Source organism: Stigmatopora nigra, chromosome 3 (genome assembly GCF_051989575.1).
Source record: "Stigmatopora nigra isolate UIUO_SnigA chromosome 3, RoL_Snig_1.1, whole genome shotgun sequence".
NCBI lineage: Eukaryota > Metazoa > Chordata > Actinopteri > Syngnathiformes > Syngnathidae > Stigmatopora > Stigmatopora nigra.
In genome coordinates this window covers 1058759-1080022 of record NC_135510.1, presented here as the reverse complement: position 1 = coordinate 1080022, position 21264 = coordinate 1058759, and the positions used below count along the sequence as shown (strand labels likewise).

The 21264-nt window shown below is 40.4% G+C and overlaps 1 protein-coding gene across 1 annotated transcript; it reads left to right on the top strand.

Annotated features, from left to right (window-relative positions):
- Window positions 1-729: 729 nt before the first annotated feature.
- cartl (cocaine- and amphetamine-regulated transcript-like) lies at window positions 730-2921 on the top strand. The gene is made up of 3 exons (XM_077713636.1): window positions 730-948; window positions 1929-2003; window positions 2607-2921. Exons 1-3 carry the CDS (start codon window positions 811-813, stop codon window positions 2712-2714), a joined length of 321 nt encoding a protein of 106 aa, XP_077569762.1. The 5' UTR covers window positions 730-810; the 3' UTR covers window positions 2715-2921.
- Window positions 2922-21264: the final 18343 nt, after the last annotated feature.

The window sequence follows — 21264 nt, the reverse complement described above, 5'->3', positions numbered from 1 at the left end:
AATAATTGAAATGTTATATTTTTATTTAAATTTAATTGAATTTAATAAGATAAAATAAAGATAAAACCAAGATAAAATCAATGAAAACTTGAATATTTACTGTTCATTCATTTTCTATAATGCTTATCATTACTAGGGTCGGGGGGTTGTTGAATAAAATAATAATTAATTTTCAGATCAAATTTTGTCCTGGAAACTTATTCCATATTCTCCCTGAGCCCGCATTAGTTTTCTTTGGGTACTCTGGTTTCCTCCCTCATCCCAAAAACATGGTGGGCTGGTTGAACACCCTTTATAATTAATGTTTTCCTTAACAAGGCGATCATATACTATTTATTTTTTAAAAACTTGATGACAATGTTGGCAATTATTTTGTGGCCCTTAACAGATAAAACAAATATAATAACATCAAAATTAATCATTATAAGTACTAACTCATGCCTACCACATCAGTTTCTTAAGAGCACCTCTGCAGTCTTAAGAGTTTGTTTATGTGTGTTTTTGATCAATTGTTTTAAATTTTCTTGCTCCGTGCTTGCTGTGAGTTGGTTTCAAGAAAGAACATGACTGCTTCCGATGATGGCGCCCATTCAACGTCTCTGACCCTTCCACACTCGAACCCTCTAGGCACACAGCACTTTTTATCCTGCCGCAGTGGCCTCTTGGGCGGGGCCACAAGTCAATATAAGAGGGCAGAAATCATCCGACCGGTGAACAGTCACACGTGAAGCGACTCCGAGACTTGCTCCGCCTCCACTCTCGTTCGTTTCCACCTAGGAGCTCCTCCATCCACTCAACGGGGCCAAAGCCATGGAGAGTTCCGCTGTTCTCCGCGGGCTGCTGTTGTTCAGCCTCCTGTTCGTCTTGTGTTACGGCCAGACTTCGCAAGAATTGTCTGTTGAGGAATTGGATGGGGACAAAAGCGAACAAGAAACAGACAGGGATTTGGTCAGTATAACTCCAGTAGTTCATTCATTGCCTGCCTTCGAAAGTAATAGACGTCCAATTCATTTCAACTGGCAGGGTTGACTGTGAATCATCATCTTTTAGTGCCATTGACGGCGTGAGACGTCCAATCCATTTTGACTAGGAGGGGTGAAAAATACATTTGCCTCACTCCAACAAAATGGATTGGACAACTAAAGCATCAATGACAGCCAATGATCAAAGATGATTTCATTGCGCTTTTTATGCGTTCGTCTATTTCTTATATACTATTCATTCATTCATCTTCCATACCGCGTATCCTCAAAAGGGTTGCAAGGGTTGCTGGAGCCTAACCCAGCTGACTTCGGTTGGGCGAAATGCTGACTACACCCTAGACTGGTCGCCAGTCAGTCGTAGGGCACACGGAGAGACAAACCATACGCACTCACAATCATAGCGCCGCCAGCGGGAATCAAACTTGCACCTGCCTACACTGAAGTCAGGCAAGTGATCCTCTAAAGTCTAAACCAAGCGATGGCTTTGTAATTCTGCATTTTTTTTAAATGACACACTGGAAACTGGAAGGAGTCTATACGTTTTCTGATTCTCAATTTAAGTGCTAATAGTCTGTGATATTTTCTTTAGTTACAAAATAATAATTGGCACAAAATACTAATACTTGATCTCAATACAATTTATATACTCAGTTCTATATCTCAAGTTATTTATGGCTTCATATAGATTTGTATCATGACAGTGATCATTTCAAATTGTAAAAAGAAAAAAGTACATGATATATGGATCATATATAATGGTCGTCTCTAAACACCATTCCGTGTACAGAATAAAAACTATGTTCGAAATGAGATACAGCATGCCAAATGTTTTGAATTAATGCTTTAAATTGGGCTTCTTGTAATGTGTGACACACTAATTGTGATATCACTTTTAGCATGCATGTTCAGTCAATTAACATGTATTCTGTTAATCTTGCTGAGCAGGTAGAAGCTTTGGACGTTCTGCTGGGCAAGATGCATAATCGGATTTCCACACAGAAAAGAGGCAGCATCCCACTGGTAACAACATTATTGACAGATTTATGCTAATGAGCTTATTATACAAATCCACCTTGTTTTTCCTGTGATGAATAGCTGAGTCCAATTTAATCAATTTCTAGTCAATGCTCATTTAGTGCAATGTAGTTCATTCATCAGTTCACCATTGCTAATTAAGCCTTAAATTGCCTGCCTAATTAAAAGATAAAGTAAAGAAACAACAGCAATTCTAGGTACAATTACAGAGAAAACTAAATTGCTTTCCATAATAAATTAGCTGAGAAACAACAAAAATAAGTAGTCTTTTGATCTTCTCTAAAGAAATACAAGCAGAGTAATTTACTTCCAATTCAAGTAGGGGAAGAAAAATCGGTTATATTACATGAATCGGTGACCAGCCAATCTCGGCACAAGGAGACTGACGACCATGCACACTCACAAACGTACCTCGGAACAATTTCAATTCCACCAGCCCACCATACATGTTTTTAGGATGTAAAAGGAACCCACATTGAACTGAGTAAATCATAAGAATTTGTTACCATATTGCCAGTTTCTGACAATAAAATGTACAAGAGCTTACTGCTCAAAAATGTTCTGTGGTTGTCTTGTCTTCTATCTTAGTGCGGGATGGGGGACCGGTGCGCCATGAAGTTCGGGCCACGGATTGGAAAGCTCTGTGACTGCGGTCGAGCAGCCAACTGCAATTCGTACCTGCTTAAGTGCATCTGAGCTACTACCAATTTGGAAGCCACATCGACAGGAAGAATGCACATTTTTAAACCCTAAAACTTGATTCTGGTGATTCAGTGCCCTTACTAATCGTATGTTATGCATTGTGGCTGTTTACATATATCTTCAGCATGATTTAGTGGCGTGTGCACTCTCCAGGTTGTACTGTACGAATGTTTCACAAATCAATAAAATAATTCATCAACATTGGTTGCCTTTCTTGACTTATAACTTCCCCACTGTGTTGTTTTGCTTAACTTAACTTCTTTCAATTCTACATGAGATTTCAAAAGCAAAGGAAATTGTATTGCATAATTCTGGCTTGCATAATACACATGGGAGTGCACTCATCTTAAAAGAGAAGTTTCTGCGCCAAGAATGAATGAATCAGAGCCCCCCGGTCAAATATTTAAATTATTTTCACTCAGATGGAGACCTTGATTCAAATTTGTCTCTCGTCAATTGTTCTGATGTACAAAAGAAAAGTAAAAATGTTGGCATTGGGTTAGTTTTACCCTGTGATTGAATGAAGATTTGCAGGTTTTGCTCAGTACAGGAAAGGAGCTTCTGCTTGGTTGGTTCAAGTGTTTTGGCTAATTCCTACATACGTACGTAAAATTTATTTTCATCCATGACCTTATCTGAATAACAGGTGGATGAATGCATCAGTTTACTGTATTCGTTGTTTTATTTATGGTTTAATGGAGGGGTAGGGAACCTCTGGAGCCACACGTGGCTCTTTTGATAGGTGCGTATGGCTTTCTGCTAAACTGTGAGCTAAAATATGGACACTACGTCTAGAGCCGCTTTAATCTTCAATTTTTTTAATTAAAACCGGTGAAATCACTCAAAATGCACGTGTTTTCATGTATTTTCACTTTTAGTAAATTCTGAGCTTTCTGGCTCTAAAAGAATAAAATTTTAAAATATGAATTATTTATGGCTCTCTCTGTCGAAATTGTTCCCGACCCCTGGTTTAATGAATGTCTTGAGCACATTCCTGGCGTTCTAAGATACAGTAATAACTCGCCACTTCACGGATCAACGGATTCATCACACAGCCTGGAACCACCAAATACAACTGAAAAGTTTGTAGTTTAGGAACAATAATACAAACATGAAAAACATGGAAGAAAAGGCAAGTCACAATTGGAGAGTATTTCCCTGGCCACCGGAGGCATTGTCTATCTTTTGTAGTGTGGCTACTACTAGTGAGGAAGAAGCAAAGGCAAGGAAGAAGAAACTTGTGCTGTCATCACTTGCTCTTTTGGAGTCAATGAATCTAACATAAGGGTGGACTGGTGGATGAGTGGTTAGTCCGTCGGTCTCACAGTGGGGGACCTGGGTTTGAATCCAGGTTGGTCTACCTGTGTGGGGTTTGCATGGGTTTTCTCTGGGCTCTCCGGTTTCCACATTCCAAAGACATGCATGGTAGGCTGATTGGACACTCAAAATTGCCCTAAGGTATGAGTGTGAGCGTGAATGGTTGTCCATCCCGCCCTTGCTCTGTGATTGGCTGGCCACCAATTCAGGGTGTCCCCCGCGTCTTGCCCAAAGTCAGCTGGAATAGGCTCCGGCCCCCCACCCCACGACCCTAGTGAGGATAAAGAGATTCAGAAATGAGATGAATCTACCATTCGATCAAGGACCAGGCTAACATTATGAAGACGTCTTACATCCTTTTTTACTCGGACAGCAAAAGGTTGGTACATCTCATAGTAGGACTATCGTCTGAATGGAAGCTGCGTTGGCCTTACGGATAGCTGACTGCCAAAAGAAAAATATAGCGTATATAAAAATATCCCAACGACAAGGGTGCAATGCAATCTTTATCTTATTTCATATTAAATGCTTTTTTTTTAAGAATTGTTCTTTGTCCAGGAATAGTATTGTAATGGGTTCGGTAATTAATAGTAAAGTGAGGGTTTGAAAAGTCGAAATAATATTAAATAGACAACATAAAAACATTGTCCCTACATTTTGCGGTTACTATTCCCCTTTTACAGCAGGTCTCAAAACCTATTAGCCGTGCTATACGAGGTATTACTGTAAATCTTTTGTTCTCCATTTTCAATTGGGTTTGAGGTCATCAAGAACATCCAAATTTCATACATTAAGTTCATTGAATTATGCAGTGTACTGTCTATTTTCAAGAAAAACAAAGGATTTTAGTAGTTTTAGTGTTAAGTGTTCTTTATTGTCCAAAACATACGGTATACAGAGAATGTTCTCGTTTTATTTGTCTGCAGTCTTTTGAAGAACCAAACCATAGAAGACAGATGATCTTCTGTAACACTCTCTTGTCTCCTCCGGGTTTTGACTGGGTACTAAGACAGAAACAGAAGACACATGTTGCCGTCATTCAATGCCTGAAGCTGTTTGGCCTTTAATCAAACAGGTCAATAGCAAACAAATCTGCTTTGCTCTTGATATTGAACAGGCAGTTTTCTTGCATTTTCTTAATGCAACTGTCTGTTGACTGTAAAACAAAGTACTCATTGTGTATCTTACACTTTTTTGTGTTTTCTCATTTTTTTTCCCTTAATGAACTTGCTGATGGTGCAATGAACCATTGGAGAAAGCAGAAACAAAAAGGAGCAAAACGTTTGCACGACCCAGGCATGGGAAGAGTTGGGTTAGGCCATGGAAAATGACTTCTGGGTGGTTTCAGGGATATTTTGGTCCACCATCCAGCAGCTCAGCAGGGGAAACTAGTGCACTATTAACATAGTATATGGTGGGGATGGGGCGCTGCTGGCCTCAACTCAGGATGCTTTGAAGACCTCCTCAACTCCACCTTCACACCGTCTCCTGGGGAAGCAGAGTCGAGGACTCTGAGTCGGGTTCTCGAATCTTTGGCGTTGAAGTCACTGACGTGTTTAAAATGCTCCTTGGTGCCCAGGCCCAGATGGTTGAGATCCACCTGGAATTTCTAAGGACTCTGGATGTTATGGGCTTGTTTTGGTTGACACGCCTCTGCAACATTGTGTGGACTTTGGGGACAGTGCCTCTAGATTGGCAGACTGGGGTAGTGGTGGTGTGTTCCAATTATAGGGGGCAGTCAAATATTGGATTCAGGAGGAGCAGTTTGGCTTAAGTCCTGGCTCTGGAATAGTGGATCAGCTCTATACTCTCAGCAGGCTTCTTGGGGGAGTCATGGGAGTTCCCCCAACCAATCTATATGTGATTTGTGAAACTGAAAAAGGCGTTCTACCACGTTCCCCGGAGATTCTTATGGGGATACTCCAGGAGTATGGGGTACTGGAATCCCTGATACGCGGGGTCCGTTCCGGTGGTAAGTCAGATCTATTTCCAATGGCTGCCTTTTGTCAACTATTCTGTTCATAACTTGAACAGTATATCTAGACACAGCCATGGCATTGAGGGATCCGGTTTTGTGGCCTCACTATTGCATCCTTGCTTTTGTAGATGATGTGGTTTTGATGGATTCTGATGGTCTCCAACTCTCACTGGAAAGATTTGGAACTGAGTGTAACGCGGTCAACATGAGAATATGCACCTCCAAATTTGAGCTCATGATGGAAAAATTGTCGTGGCCGAAATAGGGATCTTGGACACAAATGTCTAAAATGAGTTTCCTCCTCAGGATGTATCAGACTCTCCCTTAGAAATGAGGTATCAGAAGTTTGTTTATAGAGCTGCTGCATCGAGAGGAGCCAGTTGAGATGTTTCGGGCATCTGATTAGAATGCCTCCTGGAGGCCTCCCTGGAGAGGTGTTCCGTGGACGTTTCAGCGGGAGGAGGCCACGGGGCCAACTCAGGACATGCTAGGGAGACTGTCTCCTGGCTGGCACGGGAACACCTTGGGATCCTCCTAGAAGAGCTGGATCAAATGGCTGGGAAGTGGAAAGTCTGGGATTCCCTGCTGCAGATGGTGCCCCCGTGACCCGACCTCGGATAAGGGGAAGAAAATGAAGATGAGGCAGCACAAATCGATAGTGGGTAGAGCATACAGTTGGATTTAGATTAGGTGCATTTATTTTATACAAATATATCACTGATTCAGACACAACATACACACATTACCAGAAGATGGCAACATTTTATCACATACATATATACTCTGAATTGTGCAAATTTGGTTGAAATTGCCTTCATCAGGCCTCTGAACCTGCCTGAATTAAAAGGGTGACTGGGATGATGAATTACCTTGAGGTTGTGGCTCTACACTTTTAAGTGTTTAATGTCAACACACTCACAACCTGCATCGTTAAAGTATACATATATTTTTTTCTGTTGTTTTTTCTTCCTAGTGGAGTGCGTAAAAAAAAAAAAATTGAGAATACTGGGTTGGATGAAGGTGGCCCGGCGGATTGAGTGGTTAGCACATCGGGCCTCACAGCCTGGGTGTCCTGGGTTCAAATCCAGGTTGGTCCACCTGTTTGGAGATTACATGTTCTCCCCCTTGTGTGGGTTTTCTCTGGGTACTTCGGTTTCTTCCCACATTCCAAAAACGGGTTTGGTAGGCTCAATGGGCACTCTTAATTGCTCCGACGGGTGAGTGTAAGCATGAATGGGTGTCCGTTTCCTCGTGCCCAACGATCGGCTGGCCACCGATCCAGGGTCCCCCCGCCTCTGGCCCAAAGTCAGCAGGCATAGGCTCCAGCACCACCTATGGCCCTAGTGAGGATAAAGCAGTTCAGAAAATTAATGAATGTTATTTATTTGTATTTCTATATTGGTCTATGTTATATATATGCTGTCTTGGTAAGTTCGGACCCCCCCCTCCTCCCCCAATTTCCTGAAATGTGACAATTTTGCTTGCTTGTTGTTTTTTTGGCAAGCTTGCTGTTTTATTTCTAAAATGCAGCTCTCATATAACACCATTTGAGTATATAAGGTAGACACCAATGTTCTCTCTAATTTTTCGTTGGTCTGGGCAGAAAGACAACCTCCCTGAGCACACTGAGTACCAGTGTGAGGGACATCATCATTGCTCGTTATGGGCACACCAGTATCACACCTGCCAAAAGCAGGTGCATGTCAATGTTCCCTCTAATTTTTCATTTAAAACATGTTTGCATGCATCATTTGGAAAGGGGGGGGTGTATTTTATTTTACTGCGGCCCATATGATTGCTGCTGCGCAGAGAAGACGAGAGTAGTGCGCACAGCTTAGAGGGAACATTGGTAGACACTGCGACTCAAGTTCAATTAGTGAACAACAGACAATAAAAACTGTTCACTAATGACTTTTTAACCTCAGAGTACAATCATTTCCAGCAAACATGTCACTGTAGTTCGATTGTCACAAAAGAAAACAATGGAATGCAACAAAAGAAAGAATTTGTCATTGACAAATGTGAGTCATTGAGAACAGCTTTGATAACAGCCTTCTGTTTTCCAGGGTGAATTCTTTATCCTAACAACTGAAGTTCATGTTGTTGTCTGATAACCATTTATGTTGGAGATTCCTTTTTGACTTTCTGCCATTCAATTGCAGGTCACGTGATGGAGAAATAATTATTTCAACTCATAATAACACCAATGATGAGACAGTTCTCTATTTGGATTGAATAAATACAACATAGCCGGCAAAATAGTGTACGTGTAGGGCATTTCCCTCAACTTTCAACAATAAAACAACATCATCTGTAATACATGGCTTTAAACATTCAGAGAAACTGCCATTAAAACAGCAGAAACTATAAAAGTTGGCCCATAAAAAAGTGACCTCCAAACTTTGCTGCAACCTCCCAATGGTAACGAGATGATCCATTTACACTTTGTTTTCAGCAATAAAACCTCTAGGGTTTTTAAAAAAAAAAAGCACATACACCCATTAGTGAGTCATTTATGCAGTAGAACCTGATAAAAGCATTACTGGAAGTACTTTTTTCCCCTCATGTCTGACAAATGTTTGATTTAAATGGCAAGTGATTAAGCAATTGAACTAAAGATCAAACCTTTTCATGGTAAGTGAGTATAAAAAATAACCTTAAATTATTAGCGATTATTATTATTATTATATACACATAGATATATATATTCTTTTAATTAATCATTTTGGTATTTGGGTGGCCCAGTGGATCAATGGTTAGCGTATCGGCCTCACAGTTCTGGGGTCCTGGCTTCAAATCCAAGTCGGTCCTCCTCTGTGTTCTCCCGGGCTGCGTAGATTTCTTCCAGGTACTCCGGTTTACTTCCATGTATGGTAGGCTGATTGAACAGACTCTAAAATTGTCCCTAGGTATGGGTGGGAGTGTTCATGGTTGTTCATCTCCTTGTGCCCTGCGATCGGAGTGATTCCTGGGTAGTCTTTCGCATGGACATATAGAACAGCATCATTGGCATACATTTGGCAGGTGACACTTGAATTTGTACTTTTAAAGACGAATTTATTTCCAAAAATGATTGGCTACCATTAATGACGTTCGACTTTGAAAATCGTTCGTCATCAGTGGCACTAAAACATAACCATTCAATGCCAGCAAATCCTTGTTGAAATTCAGGGTATCCCCCAGAGTCAGGTGGGATGTGCTCTAGCACCCCCGTGACCCAAATGAGGATTACGCGGTTCAGAAAATGAATGAATGGATCATAACTATAAGATTATTACTAATAATGATAATAATAACAATAATTATAATAATTAATGAGTACAATAATAATTATACTAGTAATAAATAATGATAACAATATTAATAATGAAAATATTTTTAATAATAAAAATTATAATAATGAAAATATTTTTAATAATAAAAATTATAATAATGAAAATATTTTTAATAATAATAATAACAATTATAATAATGTACCTCACAAGGGTTATGGGGGATGCTGGAGACTATCCCAGCTGACTGGATTGGTGGCCAGCCATTTGCAGGGCACGAGGAGAAGGACAACCATTTACACTCACCCATAGCTATTGGCAATTTAGAGTGTCCAATCAGCCTACCATGCATGTTTTTTGGAATGTGGGAGGAAACCAGATTACCGGGGGAGAAGAACATGCAAACTCCACACAGGTGGACGTGATCTGGATTTGAACCCAGGACCCCGGAACTGTGCAGCAAACTCCTCGCGCCACCGTGCCACCGAGACTAAATTTTAATTTAAAAAAATGACCATGAGAGATCTGTGTAGTGCGATTAAGGTGTGTTAAAGATAATTATTTAGTACACAGGTTATTGAGAGCTCTATTCCAAGTCGGGCTCGCAGCCGTACACTCAACGCAGACCGATATATGTTTGTAGTAGGGCGACGGCGTCCTCGATAAGGTCGCCCGGAGCTCGCGCTTTGAAAAATTTCTGCAAAAATCCGCCCTCCACATTGTTCTTCTTCGGCACCAAGTTGAGTGGCAGTCCACTGTCCTCCGCCATTTCTCTTTCACGCCGAGTTTAAAGGTGGTCCCCTGAACTCTTGGAGTTTCAGCATGAATTTTTCCTTTTTAATGAACATTTTCAATTTGAATACTTAATATAAAATACAGTGGTAAACGGAAGCTGCAAATGTTGAAGCTGTGCAGTGGTGAAGGATGACAGTACATCTGTTTTTAAAAGTAAATTGTTTTTCAGCATATTACAGAATTCTATCAATTGTATAAAGGTCAACACCAAGAAGGAACATTTAAAAAATATTCTTTATCCTTTTGTTGTAATTGCTCGCTGATCTGTGAATGCACTCACTAGCTCAATAATAAGTTATATCTGCGCAGTAACATAGAGGACAGAGGACACTGCATTATTTAACCACAAATGGGAGTCGTGTGGGTAGATAGAAGCAAAAAGGTTTCAAATTCACAACCCTTAATTACCCCACAGTGACGCACATGGAGGCTTCTAAAGAACGCTTGGTGTTCTGTGTTAAGTCTTGCAAGTGTGTGATATTTAAAAATCAGTGAACTTCAGGCACATTTGTCCTTAGGGTTCTTAGGGTTGACCAAAAAAGGCAGAATGAGGTACTTTTACTCATGAATACTTCATGATTGAAAATAATGTACTAATGTTACTTAGTATTGTCTTTTTGTACTTGAGAGAATTTAGAATAATGAATGGCAGATCAAAGCTGCTTGATGCGGTTGAAATGTTATGCAACGCAATGCGCGAAAGTGTTCAAAGAAGCTGCTCACCCACGCTTGCAACATTGAGTCTTCACTGAACTGCACAGACTTCAAGGGATTAAACATTACGATTTAATGGTCCTGATTGGCAGCTTTTGCATTAGTCATCTTTCTTCATGCACGTGTTTTTGCAACTCCATGTTTATTGGGTGAAAATCAACAAAGGTAGAGTTGAAATAAAACAAATGTGACAGATCAAGTCAAAATGGATTGGACCTCTATCGCCATAATTGGCAGCCAATTAGTTAATACTTATCAATAAATAAATACATTTTAAAACCCCTATTTCTTTTTACCCAATTCCGATCCTCTGAAAAAGACATAATCGGGCCCAATTTTCAATCACATGATTGGATCGGGGACATCTCTAGTGAAGACATTGTGATAACATATATTCTCCACCCATGAGCACTGATTGATGATTGATGAAAATGATTGATATTAAATACAGTTGTGGTCAAAGGTTTATAAACACTTGTGAAGAACTTAATGTCATGGCTCTCTTGAGTTCCAGGTATTTCTCCAACTATGATTTTTATGTGATTGGAACAGATACTTCTTTGTCACAAAAAACATTCATGAAGTTTGGATCTTTATGACTTTATTATGACTAACTAAGTGACCAAAATTGCTAATTCGTGTTGCTGTATGTATATTTTTGACCCATCAGATTTGATCACTTTTTTCTGTTCACCCATAAAAATATAAACACAGCAGCGCTAATAATTGGTAACATGTCCCTTGGCCATTATCACTTCAATTAGGCGCTTTTGTTAGCCATCCACAAGCTTCTGACAATCTTCTGGCTGAATATTTGACCACTCCTCTTGACGGAATTGGTGCAGTTAGGTTAAATTTGATGGCTTTCTGACATGAGATTGTTTCTTTAGCATTGTCCACAAGTTCTCAATTTAAGTCAGGACCTTGGGAAGGCCATTTGAATGCCTTAATTCTAGCCTGATTTAGCCATTCCATTGCCACTTTTATGTGTGTTTGGGGTCATTTTCCTGTTGGACAACCCAACTGCGCTCAAGGCCCAATCTTCAGGCTTTAGACTTTAGGGTCTTGAAAAATTTGAAAGTAATCCTCCTTCTTGGTTATCTTATTTACTTTCTGTAAAGCACCAGTTCCATTGGAAGCAAACAGTCCCACAGCATAATACTACCACCACCATGCTTGACGGTAGGCATGGTGGACTTGGGGTTAAAGGCCTCTAAACATATTGCTGGGCATTGTGGTCAAACCACTTGATTTTTTGTCTAACCACGGAACTTTCCTCCAGAAGGTCTTATCTTTGTCCATGTGATCAGCAGCAAACTTCAGTCGAGCCTTACGGTGCCGCTTTTGGAGCAAGGGCTTCCTTCTTGCAAGGCAGCCTCAGTCTATTGAGATGCAAAACACGCTTGACTGTGGACACTGGAACTCGTGTACCAGCAGCTCCTAATTTAACTTTTTGGTAATTCTCGATTGAATCTTCACCTTCCTGACCAATTTTCTCTCAGCAGCAGGTGATAGCTTGCATTTTCTTCCTTCTCGTGGCAGTGACAAAACAGTGCCATGCACTTTATACTTACAAACAATTGTTTTCACTGTTGCTCTTGGGACCCACAGCTGCAATGAAATGGCTCCAAGTGACTTTCCTGACTTGTTCAAGTCAAGGATTTGCTTTTTTAGATCCATGCTGGGCTCCTTTGACTTTCCCATTGTAGCATTTGTATCCAATGAGCCCTACTTAAATGGCCTCAGAGAAGTCACCAGCTGTAGTTGTTGTTGTTGTTGTTGTTGCACTACAAGCGCCTGAGGATTGCCCTCAGATAGCGCTAGAGCTGCCACTGGAACGCGGATTATTTCATCCGGGGGGTAGTCGGAGGTGAGGGGCAGTCAAATGTCTCCGGCTGGATGAAAACGTAGGGTGCCACGGTCCTTGTTGGCAGCTCTGAGTGGTATTTGTTGGAATTCGCAGGCCGCAGCGAGCGGCCTCTCAGGAGACACCACGTGAAGGTTTCCAACTTTGTCTCCCCCAGCTGTAGTCTATGAAGCTCATTTCACTGACACAACTTTCTAACTCACAAAAATTGCTAATTCGTGTTGCTGTATGTATATTTTTGACCCATTAAATGAAATCACTTTTTCTGTTAACCCATACTTAAGTCACAAAAGAACCAAACTTCATGAATGTTTTTTGTGACAAAGAAGTATCCGTTCCAATCACTATCAAAGAGAAATCTGAATTGTGGAAATAACTGGAAACTCAAGAGAGCCATGACATTATTTTCTTCATAAGCGTAGGTAAAATTTTGACCACAGTTGTATGTACTGCAGCACTGCATATTTACTGCTTTCATAACAGCCTTTTAGGGAACTGAGCAAGGAAAAAACATGGCATTTTCTGAACAAAGAAAGAAATCCTTTGATACTAACATGGCATTTATTGCCTAAACACACAATTTAAAAGGCCAATATAACATATACGTACATTTCTAGTCCCAAATGGAATATGATTTGCTTCACCCTGACAAGTGAATAGAATCTTTTCCAAGTAGTCTATCAATCTTAGGCAGTAAAAGTAAAGACTGTTTGTAAATTATTAATCGGTCAATTACAAATGATGAATTCATAAAAAAGGGCAGCACAGAAGCCCAGTGGTGATAATTTCTGACTCATAGTTCTGAGCATAGGACATCATAGTTAGATGATTTATCAAGTTATCACAATGCAAGATTTGCATACCTAAGACAATAAATTTAACAACTATACGTGTTTTGCTGTTTACTTAAGTTAGACATGTAGAATTTTAAGGCTGGTGAGGGTTGCCGTAATGGGCGCTTTTTCAATGAACATAATTTACTACTGCAATTGTAATAGGGAGGGTGTTTTTCCACATGACTCACCCTGCAATAAAATTGGAATTGACAGCCACCGGGAAAGCTGGCTTCATTTTATGCATTTATTTTTTCAAGGACTTAATTTGTCTTTTTGACAGCAGTGCTATAATGATGCACAATATTCTTGCCTATTTCACAGACTGCTATGCAGCAATTGGTGATGAGTCACGGAAGGAATTAAAAGTAAATCTTGCTGATACTTGATTCTACAGCACTTGATGACCAATCAAAATCTGGCAGTTGAAGGAATGGTGGTTTAAAAGCTACAAGCTGTATGAAGAAGGATATGAGTGATATGATGTGATCCTCCTAAATCACCTCCTCCTTATCATCGTAATTATGCTTTTCACTCCTTTCCTCAATTTTTGAGAGAGTTCCTTGAACGAAAAATTGCAATGAAAATGGCCCAAGTTAAAACTCCTCCTGCAAACTACAGAAAAATAAACATTATTGCCCTATGTCCACAGGTAATACTTAAACAAACCTTCCGTTTAGTTTGAATGATCTCATTGTCCATATTTTTAAATGATAAAATTCAAAGTAATAAAAAATTATTACTCTGCAGCTAATAGAACATGTAATTCTGCGCTGCCTGGATGAGTTATTTTATCACTATTCCACAAAGCGCTGCTGGGTTTGCGAGTGTTCGTTCAAACCCATGCTGAGGACCCTTTTCACTAATCTGGTGTCCAAATGCAATCATTGGGTGGTAATCTGGTGATTCTTCAGAATCTCCATTGGGTAAACGGTCTTTCCTGGATCCATTAGAGCAAAAACCCAGACCCACCCTGGCCCTTGAGGACCGGTTCGCTTTCTCAGCACTAGGCAGAAAATTACACAAGTTACACCGAGCCGAGTGAGAAGTGAGTTTCAAATTATTTGGTCCGAGTCTCAAGCGAAGTCTTTTGTCTTGTGGACGAGTCAAGGCAAGTCACAGGATTAAGAGTCAAATTGAGTCGAGTCACAGGTTTAAGTTGGCTCAAATCGAGTCAAATCGCTAGGTTAGGTCGAGTCAAGCCGTTTATGAAGCTGAGTTGGCCAATGTCTTATCTCATCTGATTTTCTGAACTGTTTTATCCTCGTGCTGGAGCCTATCCCAGCTGACTTTGGGCCAGAGGTGGGGGACACCCTAAATTGGTGGCCCGTCAATCCAGGGCACGAGGAGAAGGACAACCATTGAAGCTCACACTCATACCTAGGAGCAATTTAGTGTCCAATCAACCTACCATACATGTCTTTGGAAAATGGGAGTAAACCGGAGTACCCGGAGAAAACCCAGGCAATTCCAGGGAGAACATGCAAACTCCACACAGGTCCACGATTGGACCACTACACGATTAGGTGGCTGTTTCTGACATGAGCCAAAAAACACCAAATCTGACCAAACCTCAAACAAGCACATTTTTGCACTGTTAGGAATTGTTGCCAAGCCAAGTCAGACATTGGACATTGTATCAACATTAATGGCAGTCAATAAGTCGTGTCCGTCTTTTCTCCGTTTAAGAGCGTAAGCAGTAGATAAAAGCTCATGGGAGAGGCTTTAACTGACAAAGAAAACAAATGGCCTCTTCCGTAAGAGGGACGCCACATGCCAATATGTGCATTTGCAATCACAACACTATTTATGCATCCCTAAGGGTTTTTCAAAAGGCATGAGCAGCATCACAAAAAATAATGGGGAATAAAAAAATCACGAACCCCTATTTTGAATGTGTTCTATTCAATAATCAATTCAATTCAAATACATTTCTTTTATCACATATTAAATTAAACAAACAACATCTGTGCCATGTTCCCTCTAATTTTTTGTATGTTTGGGCAGAATTGGCACACACCAGTATCACTTCTGCCATAAGCAGGTGCATGTCTACTACACATAAATGATTTAGTAATAATAAAATGTAATGATTAATATCTATGAAAGGGCGGCCCGGCCCAGTGGTTCGCGCGTCAGTCTCACAGCTCAGGGGTCCTGGGTTCAAAACCAGGTCGGTCCACCTGTGTTGAATTTGCATATTCTCCCTGGGCCTGCGTGGGTTTTATCTGAGTATTCTGTTTTCCTCCCACATCCCAAAAAGATGCATTGTAGGCTGGTTGGACACTCTAAAATTGCCCCTAGGTATGGGTATGGGTAAGGGTGTGCATGGCTGTCCGTCTCTTTGTGCATTGCGATCGGCTGACCACCAATACAGTGTCCCCCGACCCTGGCCCAAAAGTCAGTAGGGATATATTCATTAACATGAATATAAATATGTTCATTAATCTACGCTATCCCTTGTTAAATAAATGAAAGCAAAATCATGGAAAAATATTGCATATAAATGAAAACTTGACTATCTCAAGTGACAAGTTCAGCAGAAAAGTCCTTTGAGCGAAAATGGGAAGTGAGGACAGGTGTGTAAAATAAGGTAACATTTAAGTCGGATTTGTGCATATTCCAATGGTATTTATGAAGATGTTTTATTCATATATTTTTTTAATTCAGTTTCTGAACCGCTTTATCCACTTCATCACTCGCGGGGGATAGTTCTCACCCGATTTCACCACTTGTTCTTCTATTTGCACAGTAAAGTAAAAAGGAATGTATTATTAAGACATTTTAAAATATTATTAAAAAAAGATAGAAGGGCTGTAAAACACGAAAAATATAAGAGTGGACAGAGCTACTGCCACTGGCTGCCGCGTATCATGGGAAATGGGGGGGGGGGGTGAATTTTATTTTGTGCGCTCCATATCATTGCTACTGCGTGGACAAGATGAGAGTAGTGCGAAATTGAGGTACCTGTGGGTAGTTTGCATGTCCTCCCTGGGCCTGCGTGGGTTTCCTCCGGGTACTCTGGATTCCTCCCACATTCCATAAAAATGCATGGTAGGCTGATTGGACCCTCTAAATTGCCCCTAGATTTTCTGTCTCCCTGTGCCCTGTGATCGGCTGGCCACCGATACAGGGTGTCCCCTGCCTCTGGCCTGGACTCAGATGGGATAGACTCCAGCACTCCCTATGAGGATAAAGTGGTTCAGAAAAGGAGATGAGAAATGGAACACATTTGTTGAAGGTTTATGGGAAACTGTAAATGCTTTAAGAATTCAAATGCAGGCTAAAGGTTTTCTTACTTGTCAATATGATAAATTGAATGGAATTAAAAAATAACATCATGATGAGTCATCACCTTATCCTGTTGGTGGACCTTGTGCATCCCAAAAATCCTAGAAGCCTTGTAGTCTGAGGTCTTGTGCCCGTGGTAAGGTCACCAGTGGCAAACTGGTCCGGGGTGAGGAGGTACCAGACAAACAATTCCTCAGTGGACCTCTTATGATGAGTTGCATCAATGAACTACGTCACCAGGTTCGCAGTAGTCACAAAGCACAGAAATTAAAATGTTGTAAGACAGATTAAAACCACAATAAAAAACTAAAAACAACCACACAGGGAGTATTTTATCGTCCCTAGTTTCATAACTAATTTTTTCTGGCATGAAAAAACATGTTTTCTCTCTACTGGTGTGTTTCTCCATATACTCCAGCATCCTTTCTCATTAAAATCACGCATAAATGGTGATTCCTGTACGATGCAGTTCCCCATATGGTAGTGAAGTTTAATTAAACAATTAATTCATTCATTCCGCTTATTCTCACATGGGTCACGTGGGGTGCTGGAGCCTATCCCTCACCAATGATGGAGTGCAGGCGGGTGGAAAGCCTGTAATGGTTGCCATCCAATCGCAGGGCAGAAGGAGACGGAAAACCATTCATGCTCACACTCATACCTAGGGGCAATTTAGAGTGTTTAACCAGCCTAGCATGCATGTTTTGAGGATGTGGGAGGAAACTAGAGTACCCGGAGAAAACCTACGCACGGCCAGGGAGAACATGTAAACTCCAAGTTTAATTAATCTTAATTAAAATCTGAAACCACATATGGGAAAAAAAGCTGGCCACAATAGATGAGATGGAAACATTTACACAAGCAACCAGTATGTTGCTATTAAGTGTTTATTACAATCCAAATGTTTTTTCTATTTTTTCAGAACAACCATTTGAAGTTGGGTGTTTTCAGTGGCAATGGAAATATATGGAAATCCTTTAGCAACTTCTACATTACATGGGTACAAAAACAATTAATTAGGCTTAGGGAGAGGTAATGGTATTCTGTGAAGTCTAATTAGAGATTACTGGAAATGTTAAACCCCATAAAATATTTGCTCCATAGCAACAGTTACACAGTGTAGTGTTTTTGTGTAATCTCAAAAGACAAATCTACGAAATGCTGCAATCCAAAACAATAGCAATGGATGTTAATGGTCTCTCTTTTTTGTTGTTGATGATGTTATATTCGCTATACCTCAAATTGCCATTGTTGCAATATATTTTCATCCACCTTCAGGTCAATTTTTGCACTGAAATTAACTAATTGCATATTTCCATCAATTACTTTGCTCACATAAGTATTTGAGAAAAATCTGATTATTCCCCTCATAGCTTCTTTAATTTTTGCACATTTTTTAACCACTTTTCCCCCTTGTTAACCACTATTTGTCTTTGGGTTAGGCGATATTCATACATTAATTTCCTCAAACCGCTTATCCTCATTAGGGTTGCGGGGGGTGGTGTAGCCTATCCGAGCTGGCATTTTTGGAATTTGGGAGGAAACCGGATCACCCGGACAAAACCCACGCAAGCCCAGAGAAAACATGTAAACTCCTAGTTTAATTTATCTTGCTTAAATTACTCATGCTATAATGCATGTTTTGGGAATGTGGGAGGAAACTGGAGTACCCGGACAAAACCCACGCAGGCCCAGAGAAAACATGTTTACTCCATGTTTAATTAATCTTACTTAAATTACTCAGGCTACCATGCATGTTTTTGGAATGTGAGAGGAAACCGAAGTACCCGGTTGAAACCCACGCAGGCCCGGGGAGAACATGCAAACTCCATACAGGTGGACTGACTTGGATTTGAACCCAGGATCCCAGAACTGTGAGTCTAACGTCCCAGAACGTTTGACAAACTACAGTATGAATCCTTAGGGCCTAAGATGTAGTTTGTCAAAGTCTACAACTTTAGCAGTCAGAAATTCTGGCTGCAGATTTGAATACTTTAATATTGTGTAAGGGCGGCCCAGAAGCGGAGTAGTTAGCACGTTCTGGGACGTTAGACTCACAGTTCTGGGATCCTGGGTTCAAATCCAAGTCAGTCCACCTGTATGGAGTTTGCATGTTCTCGCCGGGCCTGTGTGGGTTTCAACCGGGTACTCCGGTTTCCTCCCACATTCCAAAAACATGCATTATAGCATGAGTAATTTAAGCAAGATAAATTAAACCAGGAGTTTACATGTTTTCTCTGGGCCTGCGTGGGCCTAAGGCTTAGGGGGTACAAATATATTTAGGAATTTGTGGCTGTTAAGGAAAAGTCAAATCGATCTCCAGGAGTTGCGGTCATTTAAAAATGTGTGGGGGGTGAGTCATGCAGCATCCATCCAGCATGATCAAAGTTTTATGCTCTTCCATTTTACACCAAACACATGCAGACGGGAGAGCAGTGAGGTGAAACAAAGTAGTACAAAAGGATGAGAAAAGCAGCACTCATTATCCCAACTCAAAACATGTACTCTTTGCATTGCGGTACTTGGCTGGAAGTTGTGCAGAATAGTTCTCAGATATATCTTGTTATAAATATTTGCTTCCTTGTGTACGTCTTTGTCTTTTCCATTCTATTTTTTTATGTTTTTATGTCTTATGGCAGATTTATGAAAGATTTAAAAATTAATATATAGCACATAAATAAACATGTCTCATAATTTGTGTACTTTATACACAATAAACAACAATGTTCTCATGTGTTTACTAACCCTATTGTCATTTTACTGCTGTGTGCAGTAGAATAAGCCCCTAATTGTCAAGGTAGCACCATGTCGGTTTTGACAACTGTGTTTTACTATTTAAGCAGAAAAAATATTGGGTGCTCTGACAACAACCATCTTCATAAATCTTGTTGTATTCTAAAATATCTGTTTGTCAACCTTATATAATGAATCCATTTTTTCTTTTAAATTGTATTGTTGGCAAAGCGAACCGCCCCTATCACTATTGTTCATACCTAAAACCAAGAGTTAAAAGGGTTGGATTTAGTTATTCTGTCATTAGTGAAATAAGTCAAAAGTACAAGTGAAAAATCGACTAAAATGTATCTTATTTAAAATGTACACAAAATAAAAATCGTGCACCTTTTTTTGAACATTTTTCTTTTTTAAAATGGCTCTAAAAAGTCAGGACGACAAGCAAAATCTCAGACGTGGTGTCAGGCCCAGGGTTAGACAATTCATTCTGATTATCTGGGAATCTCAGTCAAAACGGATCGGATATCTATCGTCAATTGAACTTATTAAATTGCATTTAAGCCATTAAAATAGTAAGATACTTTTTGATGTGTTTCTTTAGTTTGAGGGTTGCAAGTGGTAATATATCAAAGAGACTAATGGTCATTTTTTTAAATTAAATTTAGAGGAACTCTGGTTTATGGAGTTAATAAAGATATATAATTTAAAAGAGGCTCTCCGTTAACCTATGAGGTAAAATATGGAAACCATTGGTGAGAGAGCTGATTCCCGAACGCACTAATAGGAATGTCAGGACGGCAATCTAGCGCCTCTTTAATCATTCATTCATGCATTTTCTCACAACCAGTTTTACCTATTTAGAGTGTCCAACCAGCCAACCATGCATGTTTTTGGAATGTGGGAGGAAATGGGAGTACCCGCAGAATACCCACCAGGCCCGTGGAGAACATGCAAACTCCAGACAAGTGGACCAATCTAGATTCGAACACACACCCCCAGAACTGTGAGACTGACGCCGAGGCCGACCCTCCTTAAATCATAATTGTTTTTTTTCATTGGTCTCTTATACATTCATACTCTCATTGATTAGTAACAATGTTGACAAAAGAATTCAGAGACAGTTTGAACTTTAAAGGTGGTAAAATGACCCAAAAAGCCAATATTTTTATATATTTTTACTTATAAATACTGGCTCGGCGACTGAGTGGTTAGCGAATCGGGGACCTGGGTTAAAATCCAGCTCGGTCCACCTGTGTGGAGTTTGCATGTTCTCTCCGGGTCTGAGTGGGTTTCCTCCGGGTTCTCCGGTTTCCTCCCAAAAACATGCATGGTAGTCTGATTGGACACTCCAAATTGCCCCTAGTTATGGATGTGATTGTGCATAGTTGTCCGTCCTTGTGCCCTGTGATTGGGTGGCCACCAAATCTTAGTGTCCCATGCCTGTGGTCTGGAGACAGCTGGGATTGACTCCAGCACCCCACGCGAACGCTGATGAGGATGAAGCAGTTTAGAAAATGAGATAAGATTAAACGTGCCCTCCCCTCTCAAATAAACACTTTTCTTTATCTGCCTTCAATTCACGACCATTGCCCATTTATCACCCCCTGGTCATGTTATTCTTCTTGGTTTTTCGAAGCTCAATTTGCCCAGCAACTTTGACTGGATGACTCACCTCAGACTCCCGTTACGCATGACAAAACCTGGAAAGAGCTGGAGGGAGAGGGGGGAAAAGTATTAAATAAAT

Excerpts from the sequence above, each read along its gene's own strand:
- cartl (XM_077713636.1), top strand. The coding sequence starts at position 811 with ATGGAGAGTTCCGCTGTTCTCCGCGGGCTGCTGTTGTTCAGCCTCCTG. Across the intron at positions 949-1,928 it reads AAGAAACAGACAGGGATTTG|GTAGAAGCTTTGGACGTTCT; the intron begins GTCAGTATAACT and ends CTTGCTGAGCAG. Across the intron at positions 2,004-2,606 it reads AAAGAGGCAGCATCCCACTG|TGCGGGATGGGGGACCGGTG; the intron begins GTAACAACATTA and ends CTTCTATCTTAG.